Consider the following 15393-nt stretch of genomic DNA (forward strand, 5'->3'; position numbering starts at 1 on the left):
TAGCTGTCTTTGGCCTATATCTGTGCATGGTATAACGCCAAAAATTACTGAACATCTACCCTTGATCACAGAAAATGCTTTCATTGAATGTTTCTTTCTGTACTGCAGAAGACAATGAGCCTCATTCTCTGATCTTTTAATTCTGTTTACTGTACTTGGATTATGTCAATGGGACATGCTAAGTTTTAACCCACTGAGGGAGAAACCCACATATTTGTGTCCCTGCTCAAGCTACAAAGAAAGGGGGCTGCAAACTTTACAGGGTTATGGAGCACAGTGAGGGGACCTTCCACCCAGCTGAGAGCCCAGGTACAGCTGGGCAGTAGCTGTCACCCAATAAAGCATGTCAGCCATGCTCCCAATAAAACAAGACACTGGCACAGAATCTACAAGGAAAGAAATGAGCTAATTTTTGCAGCTTGTTCTTTTTCATAGCATCTCTGCTTATATTAAAGTATTCTGTTGTTATGATATGCTCCTGAATTGTTTCTGGAAGATGCTGACATGCCTAGTAAAGACAGTTGTTAGGGGATTGGTTTGCTCAGTGTACCTGAAGGTATATCATCCTATGGAGTTTGGGAAGATGCCTTAATTATATTTTTATGCCACAGTGAAAGATAATTTCATAGCCCCATTTAATTATCAATGCAGAATGTTCTGCGATAATATATTATTATGTCTGAACTGTCTGAACCTGATGTTGTGATGGCTTAAAATAGCCTCCAGGGCAGTTCAGTTTGAGGGCATTTCAGTGTGAAATGAAACTGGGACAATTCCTAAAAGCTCAACAGGGACTGCAGATCTATTAGTCTTGGTAGCAATGAAGTAGTTGGGATAAGGATGAACTTTCAAAAAGTGGAATAATTCTTTTTCCTAGCTTAACGAAAAATGAAAGAAAAACATTTTAGGGTTTTTTTTCTTTAATTTAGATTTCCAATACTAGCAGAATTTGAAAAACAAGAAAGGATAGATATACATCCTATCATGAGCAGATGAGCTGAAATTTTATTTTCGTATAACCTGCCCACCTGTGTAGGCATTTCACAAGAGTGTTCTTTCACCTGACTGGACACTTAGCATCATCTGATACCTAATCATGGCCCCACCTTGTCCTAATTGCTTTTGTTTTGCTCATACTCATTTTCTTCTAATCAGGAGATAAAAATTTGGTTTCAACATTATATAAGGTGGCAGCATTTTGCTGGCTTGTAGGGACTGATGGAAAAATTCAAGTTCAAGTTTCTACATCAACATCTATATTTAGGCATATAAAGGAGAGGTCTGTTTTTCCTAGAACATCTGCACTTTGTTACTTTGTCAACATACATGTATTTATCTGCTCTCCCCGTTCACAGAGGGTTTTCACCACCTACATTTTAAAGCACTTCTCTGTCCATCCAAGGCAAGCATCTGCTGACAGAAGTATGTAAACATGTCTTTAGAGAGCTCATCTCCAAAAAAACAAAAGTTCCAGAAATCACCAAAAAAGTACTCTCAACAGCTCTAGCCGCAGTGAAACACGAACCACAGAGTTTTCTCTGACAACTGCGTTAGAAGAGCGCTGCAAAGAGCACAACTCGTCACTCCAGTTCTGACAGATTTTTTAAAAATTATTTTTAATAAGCTGCGAGATGGCACAGGTGTGGTGCCAGCAGGCGGAGCGGTGACCCTCGGCTGACACTGAGGCTCCCGGGGCTCGTTTTCCCGCCTCTCGTCCGCGCCCGGCGCTGCCGCCGCCGCCCGAGGCCGCCGGGACAGGGCGGGCGGCGGGGCACGGCCGGGCCCGCTCCGCGCCTGCGCCACCGAGCCCGCCGCGCCTGCGCGCTGAGCGGAGCGCGGAGCGGCCGCGGCGGGCGAGGCGACACATGCGCCCTGGCGGCTCCTGAGGAGGGGAGGAGGCGCGGGGAGGAGCGGTGGCCGCATTCTCCCATTTAGCTGCGAGGGAGCGGGAGAAGCCGGGCGGCCGCCGGGGACCGCCGGAGGGGGGTGGGGGGAGCCACTGTCGCTGCGGCCGCCGCTCCCTGCTCCTCCTCCTCCGTGGAGCGCCCTCCACCCCGCCCTCTCCCCGCCCGGGACCGAGTCTGGTGGCCACAAAATGGCGGACGGGGAGCTGAACGTGGACAGCCTCATCACCCGGCTTCTGGAAGGTGAGCGGGGCGCCGCGGGGAGCCAGAGGGCACCGCCGCCGCTCCCCGCGGGAGGAGCCGGGGCAGCCGGCGCGGTGCGGGTCCAGCGGGGGCAGCGCCTTCCCCGCGCCGCCGGCCCGGGGTGGCGGCCGGGAGCGGGCTCGGCGCGTCCCGCCGGTGCCCCGAGCCCCGGCCCTGCAGCCCCGCGGAGGGAGGAGGGGTTGGTGTGCGCGGGGGGGTGCCCGCCCTGTCTGGCTTGGCTGCCTTCCTATTTAATAGGAAAAAAAAAAAAAAAAAAAAAAGCTCCGTTTTCCATCTTCCCTTCTTCACCCCGCTGCAGCTGCCTGGCTGAGGGGCGAGCTGGGGGCGCCTCGCTAGCTGAGCTCTTTTCCTTGCTAGCTGAGCGGCCTTTCCCCCCCGCCCCTCCGGTCGGGTTGTAGTCGCAGTCCTCCGTGTGTAAAATTACGTCTGCGAGCTGCGTTAGGTGTGGGATTGTGTGTACGTGAGTGTCAGTGGGAGCAGAGGGATTTAGTGCGCTGACATTCCTCAGCCTGCCTACGGGGCAGTCTCCAGAAGTGGCTCTCATGGGTGGCTGATAAAGGCTGTGGAGGGTTTTCTGTGTATTAGTGATTCTGCCCTTTAAAGTAAGCTCACTTATTGCCTGCTTTTGGAGAAGCTGAGGAATTATTGCTAGCATTTTCTTTTTATTTAAGTTATGTCGTGAATGTGTAGTCTTCTTGGGCCTCTTCCATTAATCTTTCATTCCACATTCAACAAATACCTGGTATGCTGGAGATGAGAGTACTTGCATGGGTATGCGCCGTTCATTTATTTGGTTGCCGTACTCCTTAGATAGTTAGATCACATTGCAGAAGACTTATAAAGAGGAATTTATGGAGCATGTATAGTTTGGGAAGTGAAACAAGTTTTGTGAGGCTGAGTTTTGTTTATTCGAGTTACTACAAAGCAGGGGTTTAGGGCTTTAAGGACTTCTTAGTAGGTGTTATCTCATCCCTTTCGGCGTGAAAACGAAGAGCAGCAAAATCAGTATTTAAGAATACATGAAGTCTTTGAACAGTTGTGCTTACGTTTGTGATTTAAGGTATGCAACGTAGTATAGTATGAAGAAACAAGTATCAGTTGAAGTTTCTCTTAGATCGTTAATGCAGATAAAACTCCCTTTTTCTGGATGTTGAAACACAGATTAATAGGTAGCTTTTTAAGACAAGCTAAATAATAACCTAGTAAATGTTGACATTTTAGGGCAGATTTGGGGGGGAGATATTAAAATACATGTATATTTACGGTTCTGGGGTTTTTGAGACGCTTTAAATAATATATTTGAAAGATATTTGTTCCACAATAGTGTAGTAATTTAAATATAGAGTGCTAAAGGAGGAGGGGATTCTGCATTGTTTTGGTGTGCAACTTGTTGGATTGTTCTGTTCCTTCTTAAAATATTACTCTGCTTTTTTTTTTTTTTTTTTTTCTTCTGAAGACTTTTAAAATATGTCTTCCATACAGTTTGCATACACCGTAAATACGTCTGTTACAACTTCATAGCTTTTTTGGGTTATGGTTCTTACCTTGTGTTTCAGCAGCCTACCCCGTGGTTTTTGTCTTCTATAGGACTTTAACCTTTAGGGATATATGTATGTACAACTTCTGAACCAAGCATTGTTTGTAATTTTTTTCTGTTTCTAAGTCCCCTTTTAACTCTTGAGCAGAGATTATGAAGATTTTTAAGGGGAATGAGGTGCTTTCTTTCTGCTTGTCATCTGCTAACATTAGAGGAGTACCTTGTGCAACATCTTGTATCTGAAACGTAATAGATAATTCTTACAGGTTTTGTTTGAAAAAAATGGCAGCAATTAAAGGGATGCATCGTGTCAATTATTTTTGCTGTCTTTTTAACATCTTTTATTTGTTGCACTGCTAGCATATAGCATTTTAACCTGTTGTTCAAACAGCAGTGTTCCACAATGAAGGTTGGTTTTTTTTGTTTGTACAATTGGCAGCTCACATTCTGGAGCTCATGCTGTTGCTTAGCTGACCTGTTCTGGTAAAGTGAGTATGAATCCCTCCCCACACTGGTTGCGCAGAAAAATTTCTGTTGACTCTTATCGCCAGCTACATTGTTCAAAGCAAGTTGTTTGGCTCCATTACTCACACTTCAACTTTGACTTAAAAGGATAAGGAAACATGGCTTTTGTGGTATAAGTGTAAATACAGTGAAATAATAAAAAGACCTTTTTGTTAAATTGTCATGCAGTATATATTTAGTCCTTTTGGTTGCTTTAAGTGAAATGGATGGCTTTAAGTTTGAATAACAGTCTACAATTATCTCTCAGTGGCTGCTACATGTAATTTTTCAAGACTAGCAAATACATATCAAAAGCCACAGCAGTAGGAAACTTCACTGCTGCCACTGGGTTGCTGGGTGGTGACACCTGTTTCTAGGCTGTGATATTAACTGTCAGGAGTTCTTGCTCCTACTTTAATTAGGTTACTCTAACTGTTTTTGTCCTTCTGGGTCATATGACACATTAACTTACCTTTTGATTGGAATTACCTACTTGGAGTGTCTTACTTTCTTTGGGTTTAATTGTGATTTTGGTTTCTTTTTGAGATATCAGTATGAAGTGGCCTACAGCTGGGCTGCTTGGGAGAATTCAGGAACATCTTCCCATTCCTCAAGGAGTGTGCCCACATGCTTATCTTGAATGTATTCTTACTTTGTGGGTCTTTTGAGTGCTGGAAGCCAGATCGATTAACTCTTGAGTTGAATTTAGAGAGAGTTTTCATAGACTCACCTGAAGTGGTGATGTAATGGGTATAATGAATGTTAATAGTCTTCTAGGACTGCAGCTTTTAATTTCCATATTCTTTAGCTTTTAATTTCCATGGTCTTTTGCATATACCAATTTATTCTCCTCTATTCATTGGTTAAGTGATGAATTTAGGAATAGTAAAATCTCATTTTGAATTGACTTTTTCTTGCAGTCTGTCTAGTACATGGCCATTAGTTAGTGATACCTTATAAATAACTACTGTTTGGAAATGGTAGCAAGGTAAAAAACCAAGTGTATACATGAAGTCTGAACATAGCAATGTTTTATTTTATCTCTGTCTACCAGGTACCATCTGCCAGATTTAAATTGTCATTCCTGTTGCTTTACTAGAAGAATGAGGGAAGTGCTGGTGTTCTGACATGTGTGCCTCACTATCTTGGAGATACTTTGAATTTTACTGTCTATCATGAGTGAATCTGCAAAGATTTGCAGGTCATTTAAATATGGAATTCCTTAACTTTGCGGAAAGACCCTTAGAGTGATACGTGGCCATGAAAGTGAATAAGCCAAATTGATTGAAAGAGTGTTTCCTTCTTGTGCTGCTGGTATGCAGAATCACAGATCAGGCTTAGCTATGTTATGGTACACGAAGATGGTGCTCTTATTTTTGCTTCAGTGTGTCTACTGTGTGTGCTACAGTGTGTCTACATGTTTTTTCCCCTTCCTACTATCCCAGCTATGCCATCTGGTGGATCAATTTTTTTTTCCCAGTCCGTTCTAGCTGTGGACAGCACAGGAGTATGCACACATGATACTGCCATGAGCACATCAGTTATGAAATACAGAATAATAACATGGTTTGGGTTGGAAGGAGCTTGTAAAGGTCACCTGGTACAAACCTCTCCAGTAGAGGGACAGCTTCAACTGGATCAAGTTGCTCAGAGCCCTGTCCAGTGTGATGTTGAATGTTTCCAGGAATGAAGCATCCACCACCTCTCTGAGCAACCTGTTCAGTGTTTCATCACTGTCACTGTAAAAGAATTTCATCCATATATCTAGTCTTAGCCTACTTTAAAAAAAAATTATTTAGTATAAATCCATTTCCCTTGTCTGATTGCAACAAGCCCTATTCAAAAGTCTGTCCCCGTCTTTCTTATAAGCCCTCTTTAAGTATTGGAAGGCTGTGATTTGAGTGTCTCTTTGAATCCTACTTTCCAATGTGAACAGAGAAGTTTTTTTCTCCTGGGCTCTGCAGCTGAAATTGCTACTTGTGTTTTGCCTCATCTAGGAATACCATGTATCCCTATCTGGGAAATGCCCTGAAATTTGCAACAATGCTGAGCTAAATGGGTGCACCAGGTCTACATTTAAGCCAGATTCTAAGCTGATTTAAATTTAGTGATGTGTGGAGAAGGTTGCCCCTATATGAAAGCAAAGATACTGGAATAGGTGTAACCTTGACTTGTAAAGAGTGCTGTGACTGGTGTTAAGTTCCATATTTCTGTCAGGGAGTTGGGCTTTCTGTTTCTGTGCTGTATCCTTAATTTCTGGATATAAGGCGTCCCAGCTGGAATGCATCTCTGCTCTTTTAAATTTATAGGTGTCTGACTTAGAAAACACAAGGGAGTTTACCATATGGAAGGGAGGATGTACTTAGGGAAATCGAGGCACAGTAACCTGAGGTACAAGGTGGCTTTCTGTAAAGGGGCTTAATTTCTGTTGTGGTACAAACAAATTTGCCTTGTCTAGGCAAAACACCTTGCTTGCCTAAATCTAGCTGTCCTAATTAAAATTAACAGTTTGAATTAATCTGACTGAACTTAATGAGGATCTTTTCTAAACAAATTCATTTTGTGTGCGGCTGAGGGCTACTAGTTCTGGTAGTACCAACACACCAAGGAAACTGGGAAATACTTATCCAAGAAGACACCCAGTAGGTGTAGGAATGGTTATTGCTTCAATGTTCAGCTAAAAAGGTGATATTTATAATTGCCTTAAAAAGCCAATTGCATGCTGTTCTTACTGTGTCATGGGTTGTCTTTTAAGAAAGCTGCAAGTTTCATTTTCTTGTGATTTTGGAGGTCTTATAGGTTGTGATAAACAGGAATTTGAATATTATTTGACTTTTTAAATGGAAGTTGGATTTTAAATTCTTATTAAATAATTGAGATTTTTCCATGTTAGTTTTAAATGGTATAGAGCATAGTGATCAAATATGCTATGGTCAATAACATTTCTTATTTTGTTACTGTCTTAGCTAATAAATATATCCAGCCAGCCTGATGGTGTGGTATTATGATATGGTAGTAGTGCTTGCAGTTCTAGGCTCTGTAACTGATGTTGAAAAAGAGAGGCAGTTGTAGAGAAATAAAATAGATCTCGATGATCTGTTGCAAAACAATATAAACAAACCATGGATATGAATCCTGAATAAACAAGAGTTATTACCTGGCTTGGTGTGAAATCACTGGATGATTTGAGACTAGAAAAATAAACAAGAATAACTGTAAAAGGAGTTGCTTGCAAAGGACTTTTTAAAAAATAGTCTTTAAAAAGAGGAAAAAAATAAGCAATTTTGATATGTTTCTAGGAGAGTAGGTATTGTATTAACCAGAGAGGAGGGACAGAAAAATGAAGTTTGTTTCTGGGTTTGTACAGCAGTGCAGATATCAGCCACTTCATCTTTAGCTTTATAAGTGCATGACGAATGGAATGGTTGGCTTGAAAAACTGCACTGAAGGCCAAGACCCAGCATCAGGCAGTCTGCTGGGGTTCTTCATTCTGTCTGGCTGTTCGGCCACTGGAAGGCTCCATGATTCAGTAACTGTTTCATTTAGATACTCTGCAGCACAGGTTTTACTTGAGTCATTCAGTGTCTTTCTCACTGCTCAGCTAAATTATAGTATAAAAAGAGAGAAATGCTGTTCTTATTTAAGATAACTGCAACTACAAAGTGTTAAAATTTCTCTTAAATGCTCATTAGTTACCACCAAAGGTAGGAATGTAACTTTTTTTTAGAAAGGAAGAAACCACACTGCTAAACCATAGACCGTGGTGAGGGCAGCATGCTATATTTGGCTGTTGCTCACTAAGGTCAGATGCAGTACTCAGTGAGAGGGCTGTATAGGGGAATCCACTCTTAACTTCAGCCTGAGGTCCCTCTAAAGGTATTCGGTATCCGGTTTATAATTTGAAACATTGAAATGAACATTCTCTTGTGTGATTTGTCTTAGTACATTGACTACTAGGACATTTTAGCTTCATGGTACCATCTTTTCTGGGTTTTGAGGGGGCATTTTGTGTTTGTTTTTTGGTATTTTTGTACCAAGCTTGATAAAAAGCTTTTTGTGTATCTATCCCATATAACTGTATTGGTTAAATACCAGTGACATTGATGTGCAGAAATTATAGCCAGCTTCTTGTATCGTAGCTTCAGTAACTTGTATTGTAGCTTCAGTAACTTCTCTCCTTGGTACTTCTCAGAAATTACTTCATAACTTTTGTAATTTACCTCTGCCTTCCTTGAGTTTTAGGTTTTAGGAATTTTATTAGCACTGCTTTAGGGGAAAAGAAAGTCATCCTTTAAGAAATAAGCTGAAATTCTTCGCTTCGTGAAATTTTTATGCTGGGTTAGCTTTCCAAGTAGACTAGGACAGGAATTACTATCACTGTATAATACAGCATTGTAAGAAGCTTCTACCTTCAGTTTTGCTGGTTGCTCAAGTTTCAGGTTCAAGTGTACTTAAGCGAACAGTAAATACAGAACATGTGATCTTGCCCATCAACACTGAATTCAGCAATTCTTGGAACCATGTATGATACAGAATGACTGAGACATCAGTTAGTTTGTGGAACTTCTGGGTAAGGAAGCAGGTGGTCCATGAAAAGCTAAAGGAGTGGGTAAAGGTTGCATGTTTTCGTGGGCTTACTGGAACATCCCCTGAAGCAATTTTACATAGTTGTTTCTAAGTAATTTCAAAGCCTCTTCTCCATGAGTATTAATTTTGCTGGATTGTATGTATCTAAAGAATGTAAATTCAAGTTTGGGTAGAACAACACCACTTCATTGTTAGGGGTTTTTTCCCATTAAAGGCTTAGGCAGTCTCTTACTATTCAGTGAACTTGTGCTAGATATTAAATAAGCCTGCTAAAATGAGTTCACAAGCAATCACTGTTCTTCAGCAAAATACTTAATATCAAGGTCTTCTAGTGAAGGCAATTTTAGAAAGACTTTAAGGTTATTTGGACGTAAAAGCACAGTTTTTCAGGAAAAAAGCTCCCAGGAAGACTGATTATTCTATTTTTAGTGAGAAATTTGGGTGATGTACCCTAGGAAAGGTACAGGGTTGCTGGGTACACTGCAGAAGAGCTGTATGTTCAGCAATCTGTTCTTGCTGAATTGAGCAAAGCTCTAACGTGTCCATTTATATTATTGTTGTCCACCAGTGTAACTCGTGAGTGAGAGCTATTCTAAGCTTAGTTCTGTCACAGCAGTTCTGAAAATTTAAAACTTGTGTTGCTGGCTTAACTCTGTTTTGCTGCAAGGTAGGGAGTGGCTTCTTCTGCATGGCAGCTAAACAAGTCAAATAACAGAAGATATTCTGAGGGGGTAGCTTTTTGAGAGTTGCTTTTAAAATCCAGTATAGGATTCTTGACCTAAACTCATGAAAGTATGTAATTTGGATTTAAAAAATACTAAGAGCAGATAACTTCAGAACATATTTCCAAAATCAGTGTGAGGACTGTGTTTTTTTCCCCAAGTCATAGATAATGCTGCCTTAAGCTTTAAAATCCGTTCTGCTCCTACTATTGACAGGCTGTTCAACATTTGCCAAATATTCCAAAGTACTTTTAAGTACAAAAAAAAAAGTTAAATGTCGGAGTTGTTAATCACCAATGATTAAACATTGCACAGAATGTGGGGGGAGTGTAAGCTTAAGGGGATTGCTTGTGTGCGATTTGTAAAATTGCATGCTTGCAATCTTGTGTTGTAGTTTGGGGTTTTTTTTTAGATCTGCTCTGGCAAAATTGACTTCTAAAGCGATAATTTTAGACATAAGCTTGGCTGGAGCTACTGTGGAAAGAAGCAGAACCAGCTCCTTACTCTTTCACTAGCCCTATCTCAAGTTCACAGAGGCTATATTCTTCAGCTTGGGGAACTATTTAGATTTTATTTTTGATTTGTTGTATCTTTGTTCTACGAAGAAAATATCACTTCACTGCAGTTTACTGTGTGGCTACTATGTGGCCACATAAGTGCATGTATGCAAAAAAAAACCCAGAGTGAATGGAAAGGAGAGTGCTTATTAGCAATAATGCTGACCCAATTTTTTAATGATACTTAGGGAGAAGTCTCTGGGTTTTGATGTTATGATAAAACTGTGAGTGTTACATGCAATAAACTGGACACAGTGATCTTGGAAAGCAACACCAGGTAAATGCTTAGGGTAGCTGAGCATACCATAGCTGAGTTAGTCATTGAAGAAACTATTAGTGATGGCACAAAATGAGCAGCTTAGTTGCTTAGAGAGAGGCACACCAGAAGCAGTGTGACAGAACAGGTTAAATATACTTTTTCCATTTCATGGAAGGCTATGGAAAAAAGCGATGCAAGTGGAATTTGGAACAGCCAATTCTTGACCCACTTTCCTTTTCCTTTCCAGTATTGCCTTACATAATCTACTACACTCTGGCATGAGTTTAGAGGGATTAAAAAAAAAATTACTATTTTTTTGCTGAAGTTTTTCTTACCCTCCACTGTGCAGCTTATGTCTTGGATTGCTAATTACTGTTACGGAACTTCTTAAGGTTGCTTACCAATGATTTTGTAGATGCAGAGATTATTCTAATATTAATTAGAATAGCTTTTAGGTAACTGTAGGATCTGTTGTGCTAAAAGAAGTCTGTGTTCAGTGCATATATTTGCTTTTATTACTTTTTATCCCGTGCCATGTCACTCTGCTTGAAGCTCACTGGAGAGAACAAGCACTATGAGTTTGTGTATTACAACAGGAAGTGCTGTCCCTATGGAAAGGCTAATTTATGTAAATCAAAGCTTGTTTACAGCATTTTAGATTAAAGAGAATTAATTTACCTTTAATGTTGGTATATTTCTGTCCTGGGTAACTGACAGCTGTTAAAAATGATGGTTTTCCCAATGCTGTTAAAGGCTGTTTGTGGGCTACGGATTTTGCAGTGTGTGAAGCTATGACTTGAGTGGTTAGCTATAGTAATTCATAAATGAGTCTGAAAAAGATCTCTTATGCTCCCGATCTGGTTCTTAGAACCTCCCCTTCAATCTGTTCTTGGGGATTTGGCTTTTGAAAAACTAAATGCAGTGTTGTTTACAATCCATGCAAAGCTCAGCTGAGTCAACTTGAACAAAATTCTAGTTGTAATGTAAGCTGCTGAAATAAGTGCTTAGTCTTACTTGTGTGCTTGAACCACAGCTGTGGCACATCTGTTCCAGATGACTACTTGGCAAACCTTTCAGTGTCTTTGTGAATCCAGTGAAGTGCTGAGCCTTTCAGGGTCACAGGAGCCTCTCATTTCTCAATATGCAGCACCCTTGTTGCTGATCCGGAAACTGTGGGAGAAAACTGCTTTTATCTTAATTAGTATTGATGATTATTCCTCATGAAACTCCAGGTTTTGTATTACTTCAAATGTAACTGAACCTACGTGTTTACTCTGGAGCTGCAGACTGGGTGGAAGGTGCCTTTGCAAAGGTGCAATGGCTCAGATCTGCACCCTTCCCAAAGGATGGAAGTAACTGATCATCACGTGCATGCTGTCTCCTCTTCTGAGAGCGATAGAGCTGTTAGAGTTGTAGAAGTGTCTCCTAACCTGGAAAATCTGAAGTGAGGCAATAAGTTGCTTGGTTGATTTGCCTGTTAAGGACTTGCAGTATTTAGGGCTCTACTGTTAGAAGTAAAGAAATACCATCAAGGCACTGACTGGCAGTTAATTATGAAATCAGGAACTACATGTTCTCTGTGTCTTGCTTCTCATGAAAAAATCCAGCACCACTCAAAGCATCAATCCTATAAAGCAAATGTTCCAAGTTTAAACCTCTGTGTGACTTTGAAAGGGAGCTCAAGGCTGGTGTTGTAAGAAAAATAGATTGGGTCAAAATTCTTTAAACTGGGTGCTCTACTTGAACTGTTATCTCAGTTTTGGTCTCAGTGCTTGGTCTGGTGCTGCTCCTGGTAATGTTAATGTTGTGTATAGTGGGCTTTCCCGGGTTTGAAAGTCTAGTTCCAAAACTAGTTTGAGTCTAGTTCTAAAGCTGGAGTGGATGTGTGTAGTTCTACTACTTGGTTTTGACCTGTATGAAACGTCATCATTCTGGTACTGCAAAACATCATGAAAGTTAAATACAGAAGAGAATGTCATTGCTTATGGTTAAAAGAATGCACTGTCTGTAGTGGGAAGACGTGACTGGAAAGCTGGTTGTGCTGCATGGTGCTTTGGTGTGACTTTGTTGCAAGCTATAGGTCTAAAATAGAGCAATTGTTTAATTAAAATTTTAGCCATTGTAATATGAAGACTCGGTTTGTGTATAATGGCAGTTTATTGTGCCTATCAGAAGGAGTCCTAAGTCTCTGAAGGGGATCATTACAAACGATTGGAACACAAGCATTTAAAATTAAGATTATTGGAACATTTTGGTACCTCGCAAAGTGGATAGTCAAGTTCTGTGCAAAGCTGTCAAGCCTGAGTTTGTTTAGTTGTTTGTTTGTGGTTTTTTGCTGATAACGGGGCTGAAGATGTAGCTGTAAGAACATCACTCATTTGTTTGAAATGTGATGAAATGGAAGCCTGTAGGCATATATTGTTTGCAAGTCACATTGATTATTTCTGATGTCTGCCTTTGTATTCTTCTAATATGCAAGCGAATATCTTAATGCATGAGGAATAATAACACAAAAAGTGTTGCTAAAATGCTGTGTGCTTTCTCAAGTGTAGTTGAAATCTTAATTAGCAAGAGGAATGTGACTTACCATGTCATAAATATCACCTGGTAGTGATTCACTGAATGTCACTAAAAGAAGTCCTGTATGACACAGCCTTTTTCTTGTGAGTTTCTAATGAGCTAAGTATTTCCAATATATCCTCAACTTCAGATGTACTATTCCTCCTTCTCTTTTGGCACTCAAACTAGTTGTCCCAGGATCTAATTTCGCATCTCTTCCTTGCTTTTGAAAACCACTCTGCAGTTCTGCCTTTTCACGTATTCCTGTGACTGCTTCTTAACCTCTAATGAGTGTCTGGTGTTTATTAAAAATAAATATTTATAGCACAGTGTTGGCGTGGTCAGAGGTGCAGTTACACTGGGACAAGTGATAACCAGAGCACAGCATTTTGAGTTTAACACTTTGGACTGTAGTACTAGGTGACCTAGCACAAACTGTTTTCCCTCATATCCTTTCTTCCCCCTTGCACTATGTAGACAATGCTAGATGTAATTATACTGACCTCCCCTATATAGTAGGTTTTCTAGGAACTAAGCAGAAATGAAAGGAAAAGGGAGGTTATGTTAATTAAAAAAAAAAAAAATTACAAGCTTACTTTTCTGTTTTGAAGAGGGAAAGCAGGTGACCTAGGAATTTGCTGTGTGTGAAGAACTAGTTTTTGCTCTTCTGTTCACAAATTTATTAGACTAACTGAAGCTGCAGGTAAATTTTTTATGAAATCAAGTCTTACTATACATGAATTTGAAAACATTTGTATTTGAGCTGCAAAAGTTGTGTATTATCTTTGCTTGAAGGTACTACCATGGTTTAGTGCTGAATGTTGCTTTCTCCTAAAACAGATGGCAGGACAGGATGTTCGCCTGTTGTAGACACTGATAGATTCTGGCTTATTCGTTTGAACTCTGAAGTTTGGTTTATGCTGAGACACAAGACTGAACTGGATTGGCCAAAGTGACAACACAATTGTTCTATTTTGCTGCCTCACTGAAGACACATTAAAGCCTCTGACAGGAATCATACAGATACTTGTAGAAAGAAGCAGCTGCAGATAAACTTTCCAGAGGATATTGGTTGGAGTGCAATGACATGCAAATGCTTTTGATTTTTTGCTAAATATAGGTCCCAGTGCCTGACTTACAGGTCTTGTGAATTCAATTTCATTTCTAATTAGATTGTTCTTGGCTGTAAAGGTTTCAGTAATTTAAGAGCCATTATATAAAAGTTTCATCAAACTTTCCTAGTTTTTAGTGTGATGTTCCTAATATGGCGGTGGAGCCGCGACGGTGACGCTGCAGCCGGGGGGAGGAACTGCGGCAACCGGGACAGCAGGGTTGAACGCGATAGCGGGCGCGGGGATGGCGGGAGTGATGGCAGGGGCCGCGGGGTCCGGGGAACGGGCACCGAGAGAGGGGGGTGGGGCCGTAGGGGTTAATGGAGCCGCGAATACAGAAGCCGCGTGGCGTGGGGGGAAGCGGGGGGCGTGCCGCGTTCCAGACTCGCGGTGGGATGGAGGAGACTCTCTGCAACAGCGTGGACAGACGGAGAGACTACTGCGGGCGTGGTCTGTACAGCAAACAACTCGAACCACGCCCTGCATGCTGGGACAAGGTCAGCGGCACCCATATCGCGGCAGGAGAGATTATTAGAGAGTCTATTTCCAACTGTGTCCCAAAAGGCTCTGGTAAAGACGGCTGAACGGTCAGAATTTGGAAAGTTAACTAAAGTCCATTCTAAAAGGTTTTTTAGCTCTTACTTAGGTAATGTGATGTTGCTACATCTTAAGGAATGCTTTAGATGCTTATAGAGATCTCTGGCGTGAACAGAGTGGGATTGTCACATTTTTACACAAGTATAGCTCACCTTGGTGTCGCAGAATCAGGGTCCTGCTCAGAACTCCGTCGGGAGGTTGGCCAGACACTCCAGTCGGGGTTCAGGACGCTGCTTTGAGGGTCCCCTCAGAGCTCCGGTTCTAGGCGTCACTAGGCAACGGCTTTCCGTGCTCGGGACCTCCAAACTCCAAACACTCACTCAGAGCCACAGTGCGGGCGGTGCTGAGCAGCGCTCGCCTGTGCTCGGCAATGTCCCTCCAGAGAGCTCCGGTCGGCGCTGATCAGCGGCGTCTCCGTGCTCGAGAGAAGGCACAGGCAAGGCTCCTCAGGGAGCTCCAGGTGCTCGCTACATAGTAACGGCAGCCTGTGCTCGAGGACAGCCTCGGCAAAATTGAGCTGCGGCTTTCACGCTGTCCAGCAGCGAGATGCCGCACTCACGACACCGATTTGAGGGGTAGAACTGGTTATTTAGTTACCGTCCATGGAGAAGTCTCACACAGGTGGAAAAGCTGAAGGGGTGTGGCATGGCGCTTGGGCGCCAGTCTGTGGCGAGCGCTGATCCGGGACGGTCAGGACAGACGGAGACGAGAGATCTCTAGAGCCCGGTTTTAGGATGTATGGTTTATTGTGGGGGCCCTGCTCGGAGCTGCCAGGCGCAGCCCGAAGCAGG

General features: G+C 41.9%; 1 protein-coding gene and 1 long non-coding RNA gene across 5 annotated transcripts in view; one reads left to right on the plus strand and one right to left on the minus strand.

Annotated features, from left to right (window-relative positions):
- Window positions 1-1942: 1942 nt before the first annotated feature.
- PPP1CB (protein phosphatase 1 catalytic subunit beta) overlaps window positions 1943-15393 on the plus strand; it is a 30735-nt gene continuing 17284 nt past the window's right edge. Inside the window, exon 1 of the mRNA XM_053972893.1 lies at window positions 1943-2147. Coding sequence (XP_053828868.1) covers window positions 2096-2147 — 52 coding nt within the window. The 5' untranslated portion in view covers window positions 1943-2095. The remainder of the gene's footprint in view (window positions 2148-15393) is intronic.
- On the minus strand, window positions 8366-14842 carry LOC128804769 (uncharacterized). 4 transcript variants are annotated; one of them, XR_008436188.1, is made up of 3 exons: window positions 14755-14842; window positions 11349-11773; window positions 8366-8806 (listed from the first exon to the last, which is right to left on the minus strand). It is a non-coding gene; the product is annotated as an uncharacterized LOC128804769 (long non-coding RNA). The 4 variants fall into 4 exon arrangements; XR_008436187.1 differs by lacking the exon at window positions 8366-8806 and having other exon boundaries at window positions 11295-11504; window positions 11600-11773; XR_008436186.1 differs by lacking the exon at window positions 8366-8806 and having other exon boundaries at window positions 11295-11517; window positions 11600-11773.

Source organism: Vidua macroura, chromosome 3 (assembly GCF_024509145.1).
Source record: "Vidua macroura isolate BioBank_ID:100142 chromosome 3, ASM2450914v1, whole genome shotgun sequence".
Taxonomy (NCBI): Eukaryota; Metazoa; Chordata; class Aves; order Passeriformes; family Viduidae; genus Vidua; species Vidua macroura.